We start from the raw sequence: 23,336 nt of genomic DNA, 5'->3' as shown, positions 1-23,336 counted from the left end.
TGACAGAAATAGAAAGACACAGATGGATTTACAAAACATGCACATTCATAGAATTGTGGATAACAGACCAAACAAGGCCAATGCCGGGTGAGGTTTCTGAGCGAGCACTATCACCAAATTTGCAAAGTAATGACATCAATATTGGATTCCACTCAAATCCAAACTAAATTTTCAAAACAGGATACATTACAACATTTGATTTACTTGCCATGCTAACAGTAAAACAGTTTGACAGGAATACAAAATTTACCCCCAGGCACCTCAAATTTCAGAACCACTCCACTATTCTTGGCAAGCCTTGCATTACATGACCAAAGGGACCTTCGAAATCTAATTCAGAAACCTTATCACAAAATCCTGCGTTACAACTACTTTTCATGAGTGAACCAATAAAGTGGCAATTTCAAAAGTCAATTTCTGCTTTGAGGTTGTTAGAATCTAACATATTATCTGACTAACTTTGTCCAGACTAGGAAATATTCATCACCTGGAAGTTATTTTTCAGAAAACTATCAAAAGTTTTGGAAGATTCAAAACTGCAGACTCTCACTTGAGGAGCTTTACAAATGACTTTGCTTATGATCTTTTAAAATGACCTAACCTGCTAACCAACAGAATATTTTTGTTGATGTATGGAATGTAATTGTCACAACAAGGCTACCAAAAGGTAGAAATACTCCACCTCCAATAAGGCGTGTCTTCACTATCTCGAGATTGCCAAATATTCAGCTATTTGAACTCTCCCGATCGAAACTATCCAGCTAATTTGCGTCTTCATTAGACCGAAGTAGCAAATTAGCTGGATAGTCGGGATAATATCCCAAGATATCTTGGGATAGTTTGCAAAATATCACACTATTTCCCAACTAGCGGGATAGTTTGCGACCGTCTTCATTAGACAGAAGTACGGAGTCAAATATCCCGATCCCATCATGCACAACGATTTCCGGTTTTCTGTGTTTACTAGTTGTACTAGCGCGCTGAGCGGTATAGATCGCATGTGCGCCGGAAATCGTTGTGCATGATGGGATCGGGATATTTGACTCCCTACTTCGGTCTAATGAAGACGGTCGCAAACTATCCCGCTAGTTGGGAAATAGTGGGATATTTTGCAAACTAGACCAAGATGTCTTGGGATATTATCCCGACCAACTATCCAGCTAATTTGCTACTTCGGTCTAATGAAGACGCAAATTAGCTGGATAGATTCGATCGGGATAGTTCAAATAGCTGGATATTTGGCAATCTCGAGATAGTGAAGACGGGCCTATAGTGGAATATTAGTGAAATATTTTGCAGGGATATTATTGTCTATCACATGGCTAGACATTTACAGACACTCGAGACCCATGGGCAACTAAAACCAAAGTCCAGATCCCCAAAAATAAATTCAAAATTTTCTGGGGCTCATCCATACAGATCCTCAAATTTAAATCTGGACCACTTATGAAGAAAGAATGAGTTTGAAGCCCTGGATGCTGTTTGGAAAAATCCTGTCTGCACCATGCAACTTCTAGAAAACAAATATCACAATTTTTTTTTAAGCATCACATTTTGCATACAGTAGCTGTACTGCTTATGAAGCTACTGCGTGACATGCTATTTCAAATTTTTCCAATCTTGAAATCTAAACCTGAATGTACTTCTGGCACAGAGATTTATTTCCAATCTGTCTGTATTATTTGTATGATTCTCCCCATTTTCCTTCAACATATCTCTCTTTCTCCCAGTAGACTCTCATTCTGTAGGCCCCTGCATCTCATGTTCTCTCATGCAATGAATCGATAACTACTATTTAAAGTAACTTTTGTCTTCGTTCCTACCGAGACATTTGTTAAACCTCGGAAGTCCAATTCATTAATTATCTGCTATTACCCTAAGTCTTTGAAATGTCAAATGCTCCCTGCACTTCTCTAAAACCTTTCAAAATTAGCCTGAGCTTCTGCATGCAGGATCTTAATAAAATCAGTGCAGCGGACAAAGTATACCGGTAACCTTTTTTTATCTTCTTTCTTTTTAATGATCATCTAGGAAAATACTGACTAATGAAAAGCATTGCTGATTAAATGAAATAAAATAACATAATTAAAACGATGCTACGATATTATTTCATTACAATAACATGTCTTATTTCTACAATTAATACATGTACATGTAGTTTATAAAATGAACAACTGGCAAGAATCAAGATGCATGTACATCTACTTGAAACAGCCATGATTACTCGCAATTTGTTTATTCTTTCTTTTACATCCATAGAAATAAATATCTTACTTATATTTAATTTTTTGATATTGAAAGCTTTAAAGAAGTATCTCAGAATCTTTATTATGACATTGTTTTGGGTAGACAAGTTGTTGATACATGTCCATGAACTTGCAATGCCCTCCAAAAACAATATGAATATGCCAATTCATCACAACTTAATTCAGGAAAAACATTTGGAAACGAACTAAGAAATTGAATTTCCTGGAATTTGATTGAATCGGTAACCCTCCTTTAGGGTTCAGTATGTTCCGTGAATATATAACATAAACAGCAAAGCAGACAAAGAGGGATAGACTGTCTGTGTACGAGTACTTGGGACAAAGTCAAGCGCATTATGTCCTATGTAAGATGACCCCCTGCATCTCTCTGCATCTCGGGGCCGTAATTCTGTCAAAACATGAAGTGGGGATCACTATCAGAGAGAATGCCGCTACGCGAGTTGCCAATTTGCTTGTTGTGATTCAGCATACTACGATACGCCATGTTACCACTTGTGACGGAGTGACTATCTGGTTCATGGATTGCATTTCTAGGGCAGGAGATTAAATGGGATTTATAGCCACAGATTAACATTTCGATTTCAATGTAGGCCTGAAGACCAGAGCTAATCTTATTGGGAATCAATCTCCAAGCCTACAATAATACACCCTGCATCAAAGCTCCAGACCTTCTCCCAACTTTATGTAGATGATAAAATGCACGTTGAATGAGATAATTGGATAATAACATAACATGATAATTGATGTTGCACGTCTCCATGTAGCTGTTTACACCGTGGCTGGTAAATTCTGTATATGAACTACAGATGGCAGTGTTTCATTTTTGCTTCACTGGCACACTGCAAAAGCTGGAAAAGTTGTAGTTACAATATACCCTGGAAATATCAAGTCATCAAGCATTGCATTCGATACTGTAGACTTTTGTATACATTGTTGCAGATCAGGACTGTGAGGGCAGTATACATGTACCAGTAGAGCATGTCTGTATTTGTCAACACTAAATATCTATATTTCTGATGACCAGAAAATATCTATTTAGTTTGAATCATTACCAGTATGCAGCAGAATCATTGAGATAAAAAGAATTACTGCCTCACTAATGTTTTTTGTTTAGGGCTCTGTACAACATGTTTGCATGTGTTTATAAAAATGCTAGGATAATTAATGAATGACTTAACCTTTTTAACCCATCATCTTTCCGCATATTTCCCACATCAGTTACATTTTAACTTTCACTAGCACTGCCATCATTAACATACTTATCAGAAACATAAATCACATTGTTATGTGAATCTCCAGTTCGATTCATAATCATTACCGGTACACACTTTTTTTTTCCTCCAGATTTCAACAAACTGTACTGTACATGTACATTAAAAACAACAAAATGGAACGAAATGGATACTTTCAAACAGGAATTTACTCTCTTTTTTGTCTCTCTCTCTCTTTCTCTCTCTCTATCTCGCCACAAAATACAAATAATCTCAAACATGCATTATGCCCCACTGCTTAGGCTGAATGAACAGTCGCAAACATTTCAAAAACTGTTCATGCAATTTTGACAAAATATCAGAAACCAGAACATCTGACATCACACTACTGCATACAATCAGAATCTTGTGTTTCATCTAATACTTATTTTGGATATCTCTCTCTTCTTGAAATATTGAAGTATAGTTTGATGCACTCCATAATAAATTTGAGCAAATAACAATTTGCAAGTTTATCCTTCTACTATTCCCTATCTAATTCTTGTTCCATTCATAATGCATTTCCATAATTGCCACACTTTTCACCTTCTCTCAAATACACTCATGTACTCACAGTATTGGCGAGCTCCAGGAAGTTGGCCCCTCCCCCAGCTGCGGTGGCACTGTCCATCAGCTTCTGAAGGAAGGTACCTGGCTCCGGACTTGTGAGATCACGAGCTCCGGAATCCCGCTCCCAACTGTCCCTCGCCGTAGACGATGCTCCTGAAATGATCAATCATCATCAAATAATCATGTTGTAATTATGTATCAAGAAGTAGAGTGATTTATCCTTTTGGGATTGGATAGACACACTAATGAACTCTAATGAGGACAACTTTTTTCATCAGTCCTGTCTCTTTTTTTCCATGTATACATAAAGCTCTTCCAAATTTGCAAATGGTTGAGGTATGTGAAGGTTTTATGCCATGAAATAGACAATTTAGATTGAATAACAACCTGAAATATTTGATATTCATTAAAGTTTCTCGCGATAAAAAATGACCATTATTAATAAGTTGCATTAAATCAAGTGTCTGGTTTTTACATTACATATGCTTTTGTAGTGTGAAAATAATCTGATAAGTAGAAGGACTATAATTTTATGAATAGAAATAATTTAAAGAAATATGAATAGCAGTAGCAGCAATAACAACAGCAGTTGTAGGTATGCATGTAGAAGTGCAGGATAAAGTAGCCAACATACCATTGAGCATGATGTCAATTTGTTTGGTAGTAAATGGGGGTATTATTAAGACTCCCTGTCATCTTTCATTTCTGACAAAAAAAATCCTCAGTATTTCCATAATAAACAGAACTTATAAAGATTTTTCATAATGCTCATTCTTTATGGGTATTAGGTTTGATATATGATACTGGTCTCGGGTGCTCGATATTTGTTTTCTCCATGGGGTATTCTCAACATGGGTTCTCAACCAATAAAGGCACGTTCACATATTGTATGATAAGGTAGACCACAGTGTTCTTTTTAAATATTTGTTAATGATAATAATAGCACACTATACATCACCTTTCTGTATCTTCTAACATACAGATGGTGAGTATGTGTAGGACATGTGTTGCGTGAAAAACATTCTCTCATTCTAAAGCCTCGTTCAGATATGACGCAGGTTTTACGCTTGAAATTATGCTTCACATTTCTGTATCTTCTACACAGAGCTCACTGAATCTTCAGGACCCTTGTAGTACGCAGTTGCCATTCAGTAATACATTGTTTTTTTTAAGTGGCAGCTTTTTAGCGCCGGTTTATACATATACATGTACGTCTGAACAAGCCTCAACTTGCCATTCATTTACACACCAAAGAAATCCCACTTATTTACTGCACCATATGTGAACGTGCCCAAACACTTCTGCATTACACCTTGTGGGAGGTTGGAAAAATCATCTCAAGAATTCTTATATAGGGGAATATTACAAGAGTGACAGGGGGCCGTGGTTATCTGTTCTTTCTTGTTAAATTTGGTGAATTCCATATTTGTAAAGGTGTGGCCCTGAACTGTATTTTTGGATTCCATGAGCAAGACATTCTCTATACCATTTTCTTCTTCTTTTCCTTCATATCCTTTTTTTTCCTCAGAAAAACGAGAATGTAGCAGCCCAAAGGCACACAGGTTAACAAGTATGTCTCCATATCTAGGACCCTCATAACAAAAGTATGAAATCTGTCAAAATAGACCAAGTGGAATCAAAGAAGTAAGTTGGAGAGAATGATGAATTTTATTCTGATTGTTTGTAATTGACAATTCAATTTCGAATGCACAAAACAAAAAGCTAGAGAAATAACAGAACTGAAGGTGTATGACACTCTCTGCTATGAGCATGCATGGAGGGCGTAAGATAAATTTTTATGGATATACACGTGTGTAAATGCTTTCTATTCCTCAATAGACTAAATAATCTGTTGTGAGGCAAAAAGGCATTAACTGTGTATTGAATGCTATGAGTTAACTTCCTTCTGAACCTCAGCAGATGAGAGATTTCTTGCAATAAATCTCACCTAAACTGTTATCACTGCTAGCTGGCCATGAACCTAAATGCCCGCTTCGCGGAAGGCTAGAATTACTGCCCATCTTCGGGGAGCCCGCCCTCTGTAGTCTGTCCTGGTACAGCTCATCAGCACTGCTCATACTACCTCTGTGGTGGTCTGGTGGTCTGGCGGGTGAACTTTCCGTCACTGACCTGATCTCGCCCTGTAGCTTTTGCTGGCACCGTAAGAACTCTTCAAAAGAGATTCTGCCATGACGGTCGGCCCCAAGCTGTACCATTAGATCATGCACGCTGTCCTCCATATTCAGCTCACGGCACATCAAGTATATGTCTTGTCTGTAAAGAAACCAAAAGAGGCATATATTGAATAAAATGTTCAATAATAATACCAATTCAAAATACATATCTAGGCCATTTTGTATGAGAACCTGAAAAATATCAAAACTCATATTTGCTTTTAGGTAACAACCAATATAACCATATTTCACCTGAAACAAGTGAGTAACTAGAATTTTACTGAGGTGACATAATAAACAGCAAAACAATACAGCACTTTCTTTTTCTTCTTCTTCTTCAAGATAATCTGCCTCCTTCAATACAGAAGATTCTTGCAGATGCCATATACTCGGCCTGATTGGGGTGTGCTTTGACCCATATCCATGCCATCAGCCTAAAGTTAGAGATTTTGACAAGACTTTAACCAAATCTGATGGCAATGAAAGTTCAAGTACTGATGTATCATCGAACAGAATATAAGTTATTCATTAAAATAAAACTCACGGTTACATGGGATTTCACTTTTCTGTACAAAGCTACAAAGAAACCTCTACCATTTTGATAGGCCCTGTATATCAAAGTGATAACAGTGGAAAAACTCCTTGGGAAAACATTGGACATACCGGTACATGATCATGCAGACAATTTTCTACCAACTTGATTCTTTGGCTCCAGTTAGGTGCACTTTCTTGACTATTTCATGTTCAATTCCTTTTTCTAAATACAGCTGCTAAAATGAGATTTTTCTGTGGAATTATATTTATCCTCCTTTCCAAAATTAGAGCCACAAGTTATTAACCTCCTCTGATGCTATAATAGCATGTTATTATTGGACTTGGGTCACTGGAGCCCACGATTGGTTGATATCGAGAAGAAAGCAGGTCGCTGAGGTAGTCAGATGTCACATAACTTTGATGATCCCAAGTACGTGATGACAAAGACATACCAAGACAGGCGTTCCCTACAGACCAACCTTTGTTGACATTGAAGCAAACATTGAGCCATATGCACAGGACACGACAAAAACAGAGCTTGGTGAAATGTTTCCAAGCATTTTCTTTCATGCCATTCAACAATTCAATGCCTTATGTGAATAAACAAATAAATGTACCTCTTCCTCTTGTGTTTCTGTGTTTGTTTTTTTCTTCTCAATTTCCATACATTTATATCAAATTATTTCATCTTCTGGTATACTTTGTAGTCTTCATATTCTTTTTCTCCTATTCAATATCGATGCTTGAAACATATGAGTAAGATACGTTATTCTTTTGAATGGGCAAAACCCAGTAAATTTAACTGCTGTTAAGTGAACAAATAGTATAAGGTGCAATATTGTAATATTAGGGGCTTTCATACTAATATGTATGTTATAAAAGTTTTTTCTTTTCCTTCCAATGTAGTCTATACAACTCTTTAGTATCTTCAGTATTTTGAAGAGACAGTGAAAATCTCTCATATTTCTATGAAGCATTAAATGTCAATGTGTATGCTACTGATGTGCTCTTGGTTACTTTATAAATAAAGATCATTCTTAGAGCACCATATCTTTATAAATATCTTAAATATACAAAACAAACTCTTTATCATAGTATCAATAAAACACACTATTGCTCACTATTAAAAGAGGAGTGTGCATTATAGTGTACATATGAAAATTCTGCTAAAAGGAAAGTGCAAAATAATCCCCAATCCCCTGAATTTTTCTAAGTGATAGTTATTTCTACTCTGATACCCCTCTATACAAGCTAATGATCCATCCACGCTGGAAGATATATGCCAGATGGGACAAATTCATCCTCATGTACATATTTGGTAGTAGAAATGCTCACTGGGTTACCATGGCAACACATCACTGGCTGTCTGTCGGTGAGAGTTTGATGTGGTATTAGTCATCTCCTATTACGAGGAGCCGGGTCTCATCAATTATACCGGTCTATTTACAAATCCTGGGGTGGGAGAGGATACGCTGCGCTATGCAGATGATCCTCAAAGTTATGAATATTTTATCCATGAGTATATGATTTGTCTGCGAATGTCACTGGTCTACACTTATTTGTACCTGTCTTGTGAGCTGACCGAGATGAAAGGGAAATACAGACCTAAAATGTGGTTTTTCTGCTGGTTCTCATGGAAATGGGGAGGGTTGAATAAGGAAAGAAATTCTGAATTATTGACTTTCCAATTGGATATGTTGGAATATTAAAGCCAAACTGGACACGCTACAGGCCCATATATCCTTAGTTTTCAGTATCATGTTCACTGTTCAATGATTTACATTAAATGTAATAACAAAAATGCTTTGAAAGTGCTTACAATACAACAGGACAAAAGATATTTAGAGGAAAACACCTTTCTTTAATAGATGAGTTCACAATCTTTCAATGATTTGGGGAGTCTTTTTCCCAACCGGCAGTTGCTGAGAGCAACAGTCCATCTCCCTATGATAGGTTAGTTTTGGGGACAATTAGATTTATTAGAGTAGATTCTATGATGTATGGAGACCAGAGCAACATTGCTTGTGAAGGTTGATAAGAGAAGAGATGTATTAGGGTAAGGAGAATTTCAAAACACAATACATGTTTGTGATGAGAAATTGAGAAGGACTTTATATATAAAGTGAAACATTGTTCAACTGGAAACCAATATAGTAAAAGAGTAATGAGTAAAAGAGAAATGCACAGTTATCACAAAGAGTATAGATTTTTTTTTTAATTCATAAAATTAATATATAATACATCATGGAAGGAAAAACTCAAAAAACCAATATAAAGTTGAGGAGAAATTCAGAAACCAATAGGTCTACACCATTTGTAGCCAAATTTAAATATTACTCAGTATATGGTAATGTGTGTACACAAAGAGGACGGCAGATGGCAAGCCTATGAGCTGTGATCTCATGACTATTTCACACACACTATTGACTTTGTTGTTTGAGTTCGAGAATCGAGATGCCGTTTTCCTCCCAGACACCCCGGTCAGATGAGGACAGAACAAACAATCCCTCCTCAATCGCCATGGTGATTACACTCTGGTCTGGCTAGCCAGTGCACACAATGTGGGATCACAATCAATAGTTTCCCGTTTATTTTTCACTTAGCCCCCATCCTCCTTACCATTCTTCACTTAGGAGTGGCAATGCAGTGTTTGTCCTACTCTTTAAATCAATGCTCAAACTGATGAGGACATATTAGGAAGACTTTGTCATGGAGCATCAAAAATAGACCCTGCAGGCATCCATATTTCCTGGAAATTTGTAAAGAAGTATGAAGAGACAAACATTATTTGGCAGGAGGGGCAAGATCTGAATATATATGTATATACAGGTGTACATGTAAGAATATAAAATACACTGTACATGTCTTCAATCTGGATGAAACCATTTATACAACAAATTGGGTTAGTATAAAACAGCATACAAATTTATTTATTTTAAATTGCAAAAGTCTAGTCCACAGCATGAAGAATGTTTAAGGTATTTTGACACTTTAAATCAGCCAGTTATGTACCGTTGTAGACAGAATGACAAATAATCTTCAATTTCAAATAACTTTGTAGCAAAATTCAATATCTCTCTCCCTCCCTCGCTCCATCTCTCACTCTCTCAGTTAATAGCACACACAAACTCCACAGTGACTCTCTCTCTCTCTCTCATTACCAGTTCACTTGGGGTAGGATGAGAAACAGCTGTGCAATGTCTGTTTCAAAAATAGATTTCTTGTTTATTTTCACAGATGTCCTCATACATGTCATCTTTACATGATACCAAGACGCCGTTGCCTCATATCTTTCAGACTTTCATAAGCTGAGCATATGTGTGAAGTGACTACTGGACAAACAATATTTACAGATATTTATGCAAATATTGACTGAAATTGGTAAATGATAATGTATCTAACTATCTAATGATGTATTCTACATGTACTGTAGGGTACTGTAGGAAATAGCACCAATTGCATGAAAATAAAAGCAGTGAAATTTGCTAACTAGATGTATTGTGACTGCATAATTATGAAACATAACAAATAGAAATCTGAATTTTCCAAGCATAACCTACATTATTCACAAAAAAACTTAATAAAATATGAAATATTTGGAAAAAAATATAATGAATATAAAATCAAGTGTATTTGCATACATATAAAAATACATCATCTTAACATTACAAAATAAAACAGTATTTTTAATATTCAATGTATATTTTAATAGTGCAGAATTTTTGACTCTCCATTAAACTCTCCCAGGAGGAATCCAAAACCAAATCATCCTCATAAAACTACTCTCCATTCATTCATTCATTCAGAAATCATCTCATAAACTGTCATCATTATTAGTCACCTCTCTATTCCAAAATCCATTCTCCACACCTCATTACTCGTTATTCATCCACAACCAACTCAAACACCTCTCTACGATTAATTGACTTGAGGGGGGAGGGAGAGAGAGAGGGGGGGGGGGGGAGAGAGAGAGAGGGGGGAAGAGAGAGAGAGAGAGGGGGGAAATTATTTTCGCCACCACAGTCTCTCCCAATGGCGACAAGTTCAAATAGTAGGTCGCTGTAATGAAAAGAGATCAAGTGATGCCTTGAACTTACAGCAGACGTGCATGCCCATAGTTTTGACGATCAGCTCGTCTGGTGCAATTACAACGGTGTGAGTTCTCCCACACCTTGTACTATTAATGAGACATATCAGAAGCCTTTGTTCGATCTCTGACACATCCCAGTTGAGATGCACAACAGAGAAGAAATAAGGATTGGTCAGAACCAACTTGGTTTAATGGGGGGTAATGCATTCAGATACATGGAGTACATATTAAATGTACCGTAATTAACGGTGTATAAACCGCACCTTTTTGCCGCCGAAAAAAATTTAAAGTCGGGGGTGCAGTTTATACACGGTACACCAAAACAAAAACAACAACAAAAATTTTTTTGAAGTTTCGATTTATGCCCCTCCATCTGGCGCTATGCCTGGCAATGTCTCCCAGCTCAGTAATCCGTGTGTTGACTCACCACGAGGAAACTAGAACAACACTCATATTTGTCTGTCATCTTGGTTTGAAAGTAATCTTTCTGATAGATCTCAATATATAGTTTATAATAATAATTCCTACACACGGTGTACCACAAGGTTCTATCCTAGGTCCTCTACTGTTTTTTTAATTTACATTAATGATCTTACACATTCAGCTGCACCTCGCAGTTAAATGAAAGGCCTTCCCCCATGGGTTTTTTAAACATGGACCTGGCTTGCTGTCGACAGAGTTGGCAATTTTTAAATTTTTTTTTAGGGCGAAAAAGAGGGGTGCGGTTAATACACGAGGGCGGTTTATACAACGTTAATTACGGTATGATAATCTTGGACAATAAAAGTCCTTGATGCAATTTAATGAATAAGAAGAAAAATGCGTTTCTACTTTCTAGTTCAGAACATGGAACTCGGATACGGGTAAGGTAGTGCCTCGGTGTACATAATACTGTAACTATATGGAAATCCATGGATTTATTGCACACATGTATGACATGTTTTCATTTATCATCTATAGGGGCATAGGGCCTATGGGGGAATCAAATCCAATACAGCACATTCTATCTTAGAGTCTTTTTATAAAAAAATCAAACAGAAGCCAACATTCTGGCAGGAATTGTTCACTTCAATTTCAAACACTAATTGAAATGGTATTTTTAACTATGGTGGCTGAACTCAAAACCATACCATAACTCTAACCTACAGTACATGTATAACCAAGCCATAACCATACATGAAATAAAGCTGGGAGCACTCAGTAGAGTCTGTTTGGAGCCAGTAGGGTATTAACTCCATTCTGTTTCTGAACAGATAAAATATCATTGCAGAGGCAAAGATGAATCCTGAATCATCCATCAAAATATATCCTACAACCGAAGATTAAGCAACAAAAGACAGATGAATGACAAAAAAGTCAACAAAGATAGTGTCCTAAAGAAAATACAAAGGATGGTCTGACTGAGTGACTGACAGGCGGGTTTCTGAAGGCCATATTGACAATTGGAACAAGATATTCAAAAGGTGTGGTGAAGAGTCCAAAGAAAGTTGAAATTTGTTTAAAAAATCAGCTGTCAATGGGGTGTGCACTTCTCACATTTATCCTTTATTTAATATTTGTATTGCAGAATGTTTAGAGAATAGGTCTCGAGTTGTTTTTGTCCAATAGAATACTAAAGTTTGTGTGTATATAACAAATAGGCAGGTCATCTGAGCTTCAGAAATAAACTTGAATAAAAGAGAATATCTCTTGTAGTCATTTCCAACTGCCATTACATGTTTATGTACCTTAAAAGGGTTTTTAAAATACTTTATTACTGCATGATTTTCTTTTATTCCCACCTCACCATCTACAGATCGCAATCAACAAAAACAAGACCAACAGATGGATACCAAAGGTTTCTTGTCTTCATCATTTTTATTTTTATTACACGTTTCTTCTTACTTCATGTTATTCTGAACCTGGTAGAATTATACTCAATTTGAAAGGAAGTTCCTGATGATTGAAGTTAAAGAATGAACCTGCAGGCCTACATGTACACGTAATATAATCCCAAATTCACATTTGTTATACTCTCCTAAACAGTACTCCTAAACAGTCCCTCTCCCTTTCTTTGACCATGAACTTGGCAGGACAATGATTGATGACCTCCTTTAAAGACGATCTATTAATAACCAGTAAGGTAAAGCCCTGTTATAGCCTAGGCAGACATGGCTGACGAGGGTCACATCAGGTCATCGCCAGGCTCTAGGGTTACTCCGGCTGACACAGATGAGATGGACGGGAAGATGGATGGGACGGAGGATGGGCCCAGTGAACATTTTTTTATTCATGATACTGGAAAACATTTACCGTTCAATCCTGAATTTCACAAAAACATGAATTTTATCATGATAGCAGAGCCTACAGTAAACATGTTCATACACTATACAATGTACATGTTCATGTACAGTCCTTTCTCACAAATACAAGTATCATTGATCTACTGAGCTGTGCAAAACAGTGGTATGATACATGTACGTGACAATTCAATGATTAGAACTTAGTCATGTTTATTGTTCTATAGCTGTATAAGAACTTTTCTCAGGCATGAAAAATTAGTTTACAATCATCTTTTTTTGTGTGGGGGGGGGGGGGGGGGGGGGGGGGGGGTTTCGGAAGATGTAGTGACATTTTATTGCAGTAAAACCAGATTTCTTTTAGAACTTTCCAGACCGTCATCTGGAAAACAAATACAATACTGTAAGCTACTACGTATTCGCTTCTACCGGGGTACTTTATTTTAGGTCTAAGCTAACAAATGTGGTTCTACGTCCATCAGTGTTTAGTCATGGAACTACATCAGGGTCCAAATAGTGAAACATTAAAGGTAAAGACCAGTTTTGGAAATGCCCCCCTCTCAAAAAATGAATTGGAAGCTCTTATTACCACCCATGTGAAAGAATATATTTTGACTAATACGTGATCATACAAATTTTGCCAAGAAACCGCCTACTAATTGATATATTTGGTAAATTATTATATCTATTTGGACCTGATAGATATAATGCATGTGTCACGCACGTGTGGGGGTAGTCCCATATACATCTTTCTGTGTACAGTGCTTGTAGCTTTATCAAGACTGGGCAAATTTCTTATAATTTTGATGATTCCAGAACCTTAATGCAGTACACACCAATACTTATATGCTAGATGATCAACCTTTTCTGATCGACTCCACAACGTTTCTTTCACAATGCAATCGCATGACCATAACTGGTCTTTATCTTTAACACTGTATGCAAGGAGTACATACATTTATCTCTATCACACTTCAATGTCTCTCAATATGCACAGCTAAGGAAAATCACAGATTTTGCTTTGTCAAGAAAGTCACAGATTTTGCTTCATCAGGAAAGTCACAGACTTGGGAAAGTCACAGATTTTGTAAAGGGCTCCCATCCTTTGTATTGTATGTAAAGCTCAGCTCATACTACAATGGCTGCTTGCAAAGCCAGGTTTCACAATGGGAACAAAAGATGTGTAATCTATACCCAACTCTGTATGTACACATGCATGCACCTATACTGTATTATGTGCACTGCACATTGTTCACACCATACACATTCAGGATGTCTGCAAAATCGTGTAAAAGATGGGGAACTATGAAAAATTGTAATGGTGCATTTATGCCAAAAACAGACACTTTATGTTCTGCACTGACAAGTACGAAACCATTAGCCAATTATTGCTACAGACATTTATAATCACCAAGTAAATCACAAACTAATTGGTACAATTACTGTACAAAATCAATAGATTAGAAGTTAGAACTTCAGCATAAATGTGCATGCTCATAACATTAATAATCCCTGTTGAGGGGAATTCCCCTTCCCACTACCTCCTATTTTAACAAGAATACTTTGCATCATGAAAGTTCAACATATTTCATGAAGTCAATTGAGTGGTCCAGATGCACAAAATTTACAATCACAAAATCATTGACTTATGAACACTGTGTAAATATCACTGTGCAATATATGTAATTTCTGCCATGAAAATGCATGTCCTTAAAACTTTGCAAAATTTTTTTTTCAAGTCAATTAAGTTTTATGTTTTTACAGTACAGTACTATGAGGAGCCTGTAGTTCCATCCACTTAATCTCTTCTCATGCAAACGTGATCCAGGGCATCATCTGGCCATTCTTTACAGCAGGGGGACATTGTCATCTCGACTAATAATGATTGGTATGTGGCTTCTATTAACATCTATTAGCACCAATACATATCACCATTCTTCTCGTGTCTGACTGGGCTGCTATCTTGGCTGTCCTAAACATACACATGTAGTCAATTTTAGCTCACATTGTTTACGCATTTGACTCTTTTACACAAAAATGTCACAAGTACACATTATTCAATTTCCTACATCTTAAGAGTTACCGTTAGACAGTCAATTAGTTATGGCCATCCAACTGATAATCTTGTACCTAAAATTAGGTGATCTGATCTCGTTATTGAGTTTGTGATTGCAATATTCATAATCACACAATTTTTTTTGAATTGTTCTTGCATATCATTAGATAACTGCTTATAATGTAATTAGAAATTAAGATATTTGCTCTAGTCTAGATGATAATTTTGTATTGATTTCGCCACGTTAAAAAAATAAAATAATCTACATGTAGCCTAGGACAGCATGCAAGTGCAAGAGAGATGGCAAATAGCATAATGGATAATTGCCTGATGCATGGTATAGTGTATTATGTAGGAAATAATCAGCTTAACAGTAGAGTACCCCATCAATAGGATTTATACTTATAATGCATATGAACATCCAACATCTAGGGTGACAGCTATAGGGATAGGGTTAGAGTTAGGGTTAGACTTAGGGTTAGTATGACCTAAGAAACTTAAGTCTTTAGATTTAGCTTTAGATTTGTGGTGCGGTATTCTACAATTGCTCTGAATAATCAACAACAAACAATATTTGTTTGGGGCTCCATGCCTGTACAAAGTACATGTACATGTATACTATAAGTTTCAAATAAATAAAGATAAAAATGACTTGTGAGTGGACTATATGCAGTGACCATACACAGTACACCCAAGTATATGTAGAAGATAACATGTGCAAAAAATAACATGTGCACATGGGTCTTGGTATGGCATTGTTTTTCCCCTTTAAATTCTTTGGTTTTCTTTAAATCAAAACCATTGGATGTGTTATATAGTTTTAATGCATCCTCTGGTGATATTTGGTTATCATTTGGTTGATTATGAACAAAGTGGAAGTCTTGCCAGGGTACATTTATAAAGAGTGAATGTTTATCTGTGATTCCTTGCGAGATGAATAATGTAGAAATCAATTTGTATTTCTTTTTAAAACAAAATATACTTGTTTTCACTTGTTTGAAAAGAATATGTTATTTGTTACAAACTTGCACGTCACCTGTTTGTTAAGATGGAGACGAGGTTGAATGGGTACAGAGGAGAGCGACAAAGATGGTGCCACAATTTAATAAGACTAAAAGAATAGGGTTTCTTATTGAAACCTACAATCAAAGGAGCACGACAATAAAGACCAACTGCCTTTAACAACCACTTTTCAAGTTTCCTTTAAATTGGAGTGGTAATCATGAACACTGTAGCAGCTCTAAAATGCATACAAACATGATTGTCTGATTGTCTTTTTTATTTTTAAACTTAAAGATAAAGACCAGTTATGGTCATGCAACTGCATTGTGAAAGAAACATTGTGGAATCGATCAGAAAAGGTTGATCATCTACATGTACATGTATAAGTTTCAAATAAATAAAGATAAAAATGACTTGAGGGGCGTTTCCAGAACTGGTCTTTACCTTTATTGCTAAACAAGTCTAATTTTTATTTTATTGATTAGACTCTCTCTCTCTCTCTCTCTCTCCCCCCCTCCTCCCCCTTCTCTCTCTCTCTCTCTCTCTCTCTCTCGTTAATATTACCATCTCATATCAATACGATTATTCTTAGACTAGGGTTTTCAACTGCCTAGGCCCTACTTGTAAACTTCTTTCCTATCCAAGCCTGTTACTGTTAGTCACATTCTTGAAGACTTCGGCTTTGCACATACATCATGTACAAACTCACGCGCAGACTACATACCCATCGATAAAACCATCGCCGTCGCTATCACACGTCTGGAACAATCGCCTGAGCTTCTCCTGGCTCCCTTCACTGTCCCCGCACGAAGACCCGCTGCTGTCGCTGCTACTCGTCCGTATCCTGTTTCTGGGCTCCAAGTAGCTCGCACCTCGTAGTCCTTTATTTCGATCCATTTTTATATAATTCCATAGATCACAACGATTTAAAGCAAACTAAAGATATCCTGTTAATCCTCGTTCCAAAATGTTGATGGAATTCTCATCGCAGGTATGAACATCTTCAGGTACGATACCACACAACCCGGATACGGTACGCAGCATGATGAACACCGTTTAAATTTCCTTTACACATGTTTCACTGGACACGACCATTGCAGATAAACAAACAAAAAGATGGATATCGATGACAAAAATTACACATTATTTGATGGCTATTTATGAAATAAGTATACGATTGTATTCTCATATTATAATTTTTACATATTTATTATACTTTAACTTCAATTCGATTTGAAACGTAAGGATACAATAAGTAATTGGAAAATAAATACATTCTAACACCCCCATTTTAAATGGAGTGTTCATGGCCACAAAACTGAAAAGAAAAATATCTCCTGAAGATGTAGTCGATATATTATCTGATTATAGAATTGTTTGTTTTGTCTATTATGATATGAAAGACTTGAACAAATTCCATAGGCAAAGGAATTTTACCAACTAAAAGTGTTGAAAAGTATTTTGTATATATGAATCATGATTTAGAGTGCAATTTCCTCATGTTACACTTTGTTTCTTCCTTCTGTCACTTTTTCTTCATACCATTTATTCCCGGCATTTATGTCATTCTTTGTTTTCCGTCTATCACCTTTTCTTAATATTATATGTTTTGCATTGTTTTTATTATTTCAGTTTAGTCTTCCTATCTTTCCTTACACTATCCTTAGTTTCCTCTTTATACCTTCTCTAATGTTATTCTTTGTTTTTATCATTCTATCACTTCTGTCTTTCCTTATGTTATTTTTTGTTTCTTCCTTCTATTACATTCTCTTTTGTTATTCTTTGTTTTAATTATTCTACTATTTTCTCTTCCTATCTTTCCTTCACTATCCTTTTGTTTCTGCCTTCCATTACTTTTCTTATGTTATTTCTTGTTTTATGATTTTATTACTTTATCTTTCTGTCATCCTTTTGTTAGCCGTTTCAAAATGTTATTCTTTGTTTTTATCATTCTATCACTTTCTTTTTCTGTCTTTCCTTACATTATTCTTTGTCTCTTCCTTCCATCACCTTCTCGTATGTAATTCTCTGTCATTTTTTCATTTTCTTTCTATCTTTCCTTATATTTCTCTGTTTTTATTCTGGCACGGTTTATGTTCACACTGCATGCTAGATCGGTGAGGGGCGATCTAGGAAGCGAACCGGTCCAGAAATCGCTTCCTGTACCGCTTGTCTGTTTACACTCACAGTTAGAAAGATAACTAGCCTGGATCGGTCTAGGAAGTTAGTGAGAACGAGGTCTAAGGCTTAGCATGTGCATGACTTGTGTGCACTGCCTGCTAGATCGCTTGCCAATGATACACCAGTTAACTCGCCCCATCTACAAATCGGTCCATTCCATCTCGGTAGTTGTTCACAATTCACAGATCGTATCGGATAGCAAAAAGATTCATTTATTGACCATTGATCAATACATGTACGCAGATAATAGCTATAGTCTCTGAAAAGTGGTCTATTTGGTTCACTGAGCTATCAGTCTAGTAAACCCTCTGAAAAGTTGACAGAACGTCCAGGAGACCGATATTGTTAGTCTGTAGGGGTCAGGCGCGGATCCATGATTTCTTAGGGGAGGGGGCCCAACTTTTTTTTTTTTTGCTCCCGAAAATTTGAAAATTGCGCCGGCCGAAAAGTCGCTCAGTGGGGGGGGGGGGGGGGGAGGGGGGGGGGGGGGGGGGGTAGTGAGCACATTTTTTTTTGGGGGGGGGGTCCTCGAAAATTTTAAAATTTGCACCCCCCCCCCCCCTTGAGCGCCAGGGGGGGGCCCAACCCCCCAAAAAGGTAAAATCGCGTGATTTTGCATGATTTTTTTCTCAAGGGGGGGGGACGGGGGGCCCGGACCCCCCCCCCCTGGATCCGCCACTGGTAGGGGTGTCGGTCTACAGCCTACATCACCTACTAGCCCTAATAATCTTCTATATCCGTCACAACCTATATTTCTGCGAGAACATTAAAGAATTCAGTAGCTTTGCGTTTTAGCGCATTTCAGAGCATAATCGGTGTAATTTAGACAGTCTTTAATGTTAAAGGCCGGTCACCAGATGTAAGTGATGTCGATCCCGGGGGGATGGGGGGGGGGATATATCCCCCCCCCAATATTTTAGGTGGGGGGTGGCCTGTACAATCATCCCCCCCCCCCCCAATAATTCACCCTAAAAAAAATTAAGAGAAAATTTTATGATGAGAGCCCGATGAGAGTAGTTGATGGTTATTACTCGCAAGATGACCGTCAATATACACATTTTGTTATCTCATTTTCATAATACATAGTACGAGGTAAATGAGACAACCGTATATGAGACAAGAATAAATTGAATTCTCGCTCATACGGCTTCATCAGGAATTGATGAATTTATTAAATTTGTTCAATCAACAGCATCATAGAAATGCAGAGCGCAAAATGCAAAGACGCAGCGTTAAAAAGCAACGAGCTAAATGTTAAGCGCGAAGCACAAAAGTAGGCAATCTGCAACATCAGACAATCCTGGATAATGTAAACATAGATGAACTCTGTGACAAAAAAAAGATGAGATCGGAGACAAGGAGAAAGATTTCGGACATTAGTATGACTTATAAGATAGTTCACTAGATGTTATGTTGTTTCCGTTCACCCTTTTAAAAATTGACGTCATTGTATCTTTATTTTTATTTTTTTACTCATTTTATTTCCTGATATTTTGGAGAACGAATATTATGTCACAAATTATTTTTGTTTTATTGAAAAGCTGATGTAGGCCTATGTAACTGGCGTATTTTATACAAGTGACTTATAAATGTTCGTGATATCACATGATTTTCAACAAAATTCGCGTTTCTCCATTTCTGTTGCAAACTGACACATTCCCAAATAGCCAGGAAGAGCATATATTTTGTATAGTCACTAATGGGCCTAATTAGTGGCCGTTAACACTAACAGTAGAATACAATTCCTTTCCAGAAGCTATTGCGACAAGCATTGCCGGGAGATAACATGCTACCCACCATTCGGGCTGTGCAGGCAAAGATTTGCAAACGAACGTTCCATACGTACATCATGTGGGGAAACTGAATTCAGACAAGGAAATATAGAGAACAGTATACGAATCGTCTTCTTTCTCTAATAATTTAGTGAAACGGCAAAGCTTCCGAAGGGGGGCAACTGAATTCAGACTAGGATTAAGAGTTATAATTAAATGAAACGTCAAAGTACACGATACAACGAATCATCTTCTTTTTATTATAATTTAATGAAACGTGAAAGCTTCCGCGCTATGCGCGGGATGGGCGAAAACGATTTTAGACGTGGATTAAGAGTAACAATAATGAAACGTCAAAGCTTCCGCGGCGGGGGCGAATTGCACTCAGACAAGGACACGGTACAACGAATCGTCTTCCTTCTCTAATAATTTAATGAAACGGTAAAAGGCTTCCGCGCTTAGCGCTGGATGGACGAAAATGAATACAGACAAGGATTAAGAGTAATAATTTATTGAAACGTCAAAGCTTCCGCGCTTCGCGCGGGAGGGCGGGGGCGAATTGCACTCATGCAGACAAGGATTAAGAGTCGAGAATGGTACATCGAATCGTCTTCTTTCTTTAATAATCTAAAGAAACTTCAGAGATTCCGCGCTATGGGCGGAGGAAGGGGAACTTGTTCAAACATTAAGGATTAAGAGTCGAGAATGGTACATCGAATCGCCTTCTTTCTTTAATAATCTAATTAACCCACGGAGCTTCCGCGCTACGCGCGGAGGAAGGGGAACTTGATTCAAACAAGGATTAAGGGTCGAGAACGGTCCAACGAATCGTCTTCTTTCTCTAATAAGTTAATTAAACGTCAAAGCTTCCGCGCTTCGCGGGGGAGGGGGGAAGCTCTCCCTTCCCTGCACCCAACCCCCTAGCTTTGCGTGCTCACTACCGCCCCCCTAAAATAAAATCCTGGCTACGCCCTTGGGGAGGGGTGCTACCTGCCACACGCTTCTACCTCTTGGCTGCTTTGATCCATTGCCGAAAATATTTTGGCACCTATCATCCCCCATCCCCCCCCCCGCAACCACGGATACAAATCGACACCCTTGTATCTGATTGATAGGCATACACCCGAAACCTTTTTTTTTTTTTTAAACCAATACACACACACACACACACACACACACACTTTATAGCCTAATTCATTACCAATTCTTTTTTTCCCTTTTTTTTTTTGTTGTTGTTGGTGACAACAACAGAAAGAGTATACGATTTAAAATATCAATGAATATTAACTGTATAATGTCACCAAACATTATGCGTCCTTTTTAGAAATATTTTGTTTCCATGTAAATTTAAAAAAAATCAAAAAATTCAAATTGCATCGTGGACGGTATAGAACAAGAAAATTAATCGCCGCAAGTAAAGCGCCATGCAAGTACCTTTTAATATGTGTATGATTTTCGGAGAGCAAAAAAGAAGGTCCAATACAAACACCCCCCCCCCCCCCACAACAACAAAAAAGGGTGGGTTGTTGGGTAATTTTGGGTTACATCAACATTATTTATTCTTCTAATTTAAAGCATTTTAACTCTATCATAAATATATAGTTCATTATCCGAGTCAGTTGAAAAAGGCCCTGTTGGACTCTGATCGGTTCTCTTGAGAACATTTCATCATGCAGTGGAGATTTTTATAGGAGACATCCAGTTGATGCAAACTAACAAGAATGGGGGAATATTAAAGAAAAGAATAAAGAAGAAACCATAGGCCGGCTCAACAACTTAAAAAGAAAACTTTAGTCATCTTTTTTTATCACATGAGTACGTAAACAAGGATTTTGTAATTTGTGGAATACGTAAATAAAATTCATTTTCATGCGATTAATGAGTTTGAGGAGGTAAAGCATGCAAAAGATTTACCGCACTTGTGCCCCGACTTTTGCCCCCACCAGCCACCGCCCGCGCATAATACACAACTGTTTAGCCATTTTCGCGAAAAAATTCCAAGAAGTGCTCTGGTGAAAGAGTCTAGGTCGTCAGCGCACTATATAATGTGCAAGCAAAGATGATAGAAGGGGAAAACAAGGATAGTGGAGAGGATATGGAGAAGGAAAAACAAGGAAATACATAAGGAAAGAGAAGAGGATAAGTCAAAGGAAGAACATACAAATACATATGTGAAGAGCCAAGAGGATAATCATCTAGACTAAGGAAAAACATGGAAATACATAAAGAAGGATTAAGGGATCATCTATCAGATTAAAACAAAGACATAGATGACGAAGGAGAAAAGGATAGATTGAAGGGGAAACAACGAAATACATAAAACAAAAGAATAGAGGTTAGAATAAAGGAGAACAAAAGAAATACATAACGAAGGAGAACTGGGGGATAGATTGACTCGGAAAAACAAAGAAATGTATAACGAAGGAGAAAAAGGATAGATTGAAGAAAAAAAAAATTCATGACAAAAGAGAAGAGGATAGATAGAAGGAGAGCACAGAAATATATAATGAAAGAGAAGAGAGGTTAGATTTAACCCGAAATAACGAGTATGTACACATACTACTCCAGCAATCCAACAAAACTGCTAAGGGTAATGCTAGACTCTGTCTCTAGTCGTTTGGACAGTATATTTGACTGAAGTGGCTAAACAGTTGTGTAAAAAAAAAATATGAGAAAAAAAATCATGTAAAATCACGTGATTTTTACCTTTTTGGGTGGTTGGGCCCCCCCCTGGCGCTCAAGGGGGGGGGGGGGTGCAAATTGAATTTTTTTTGAGGATCATAAAAAAAAAAAAATGTGCTCACTACCCCCCCCCCCCCCCCCCCCCCCCCCCCCCCCCCCACTGAGCGACTTTTCGGCCGGCGCGATTTTCAAATTTTCGGGAGCAAAAAAAAAAAAATTGGGCCCCCTCCCCTAAGAAATCCTGGATCCGCGCCTGTGTCATCTACACGGTTGGTCATAATGGTGGAATAATTATTTTTACCCCCATTTATGGATGATTTTTGACAATGATTGATCCTAATTGATCTAGATAATATTATACATTATCCGGCCGAGTCAGTTGAAAAAGGCCCCGGACTCCGATCGTCTTTCTCTTGACATTTCATTAGGTCTATGTCATACTTACAAGAATGGGGGAATATTACAGAAAAAAATAAAGA

The 23,336-nt window shown here is 37.3% G+C and overlaps 1 protein-coding gene across 1 annotated transcript; it reads right to left on the bottom strand.

Annotated features, from left to right (window-relative positions):
* Nucleotides 1-1,996: 1,996 nt before the first annotated feature.
* Nucleotides 1,997-17,453, bottom strand: LOC105445176. Its single transcript, XM_030973179.1, has 3 exons — nt 16,947-17,453; nt 6,036-6,361; nt 1,997-4,240 (listed from the first exon to the last, which is right to left on the bottom strand). Exons 1-3 carry the CDS (start codon nt 17,117-17,119, stop codon nt 4,080-4,082), a joined length of 660 nt encoding a protein of 219 aa, XP_030829039.1. The 5' UTR covers nt 17,120-17,453; the 3' UTR covers nt 1,997-4,079.
* Between the last annotated feature and the right edge of the window lie 5,883 nt (nt 17,454-23,336).

This window comes from Strongylocentrotus purpuratus, unplaced genomic scaffold, assembly GCF_000002235.5.
Source record: "Strongylocentrotus purpuratus isolate Spur 01 unplaced genomic scaffold, Spur_5.0 spur5_scaffold_6, whole genome shotgun sequence".
Taxonomy (NCBI): Eukaryota; Metazoa; Echinodermata; class Echinoidea; order Camarodonta; family Strongylocentrotidae; genus Strongylocentrotus; species Strongylocentrotus purpuratus.
This window is presented reverse-complemented; position numbering and strand designations above follow the sequence as displayed.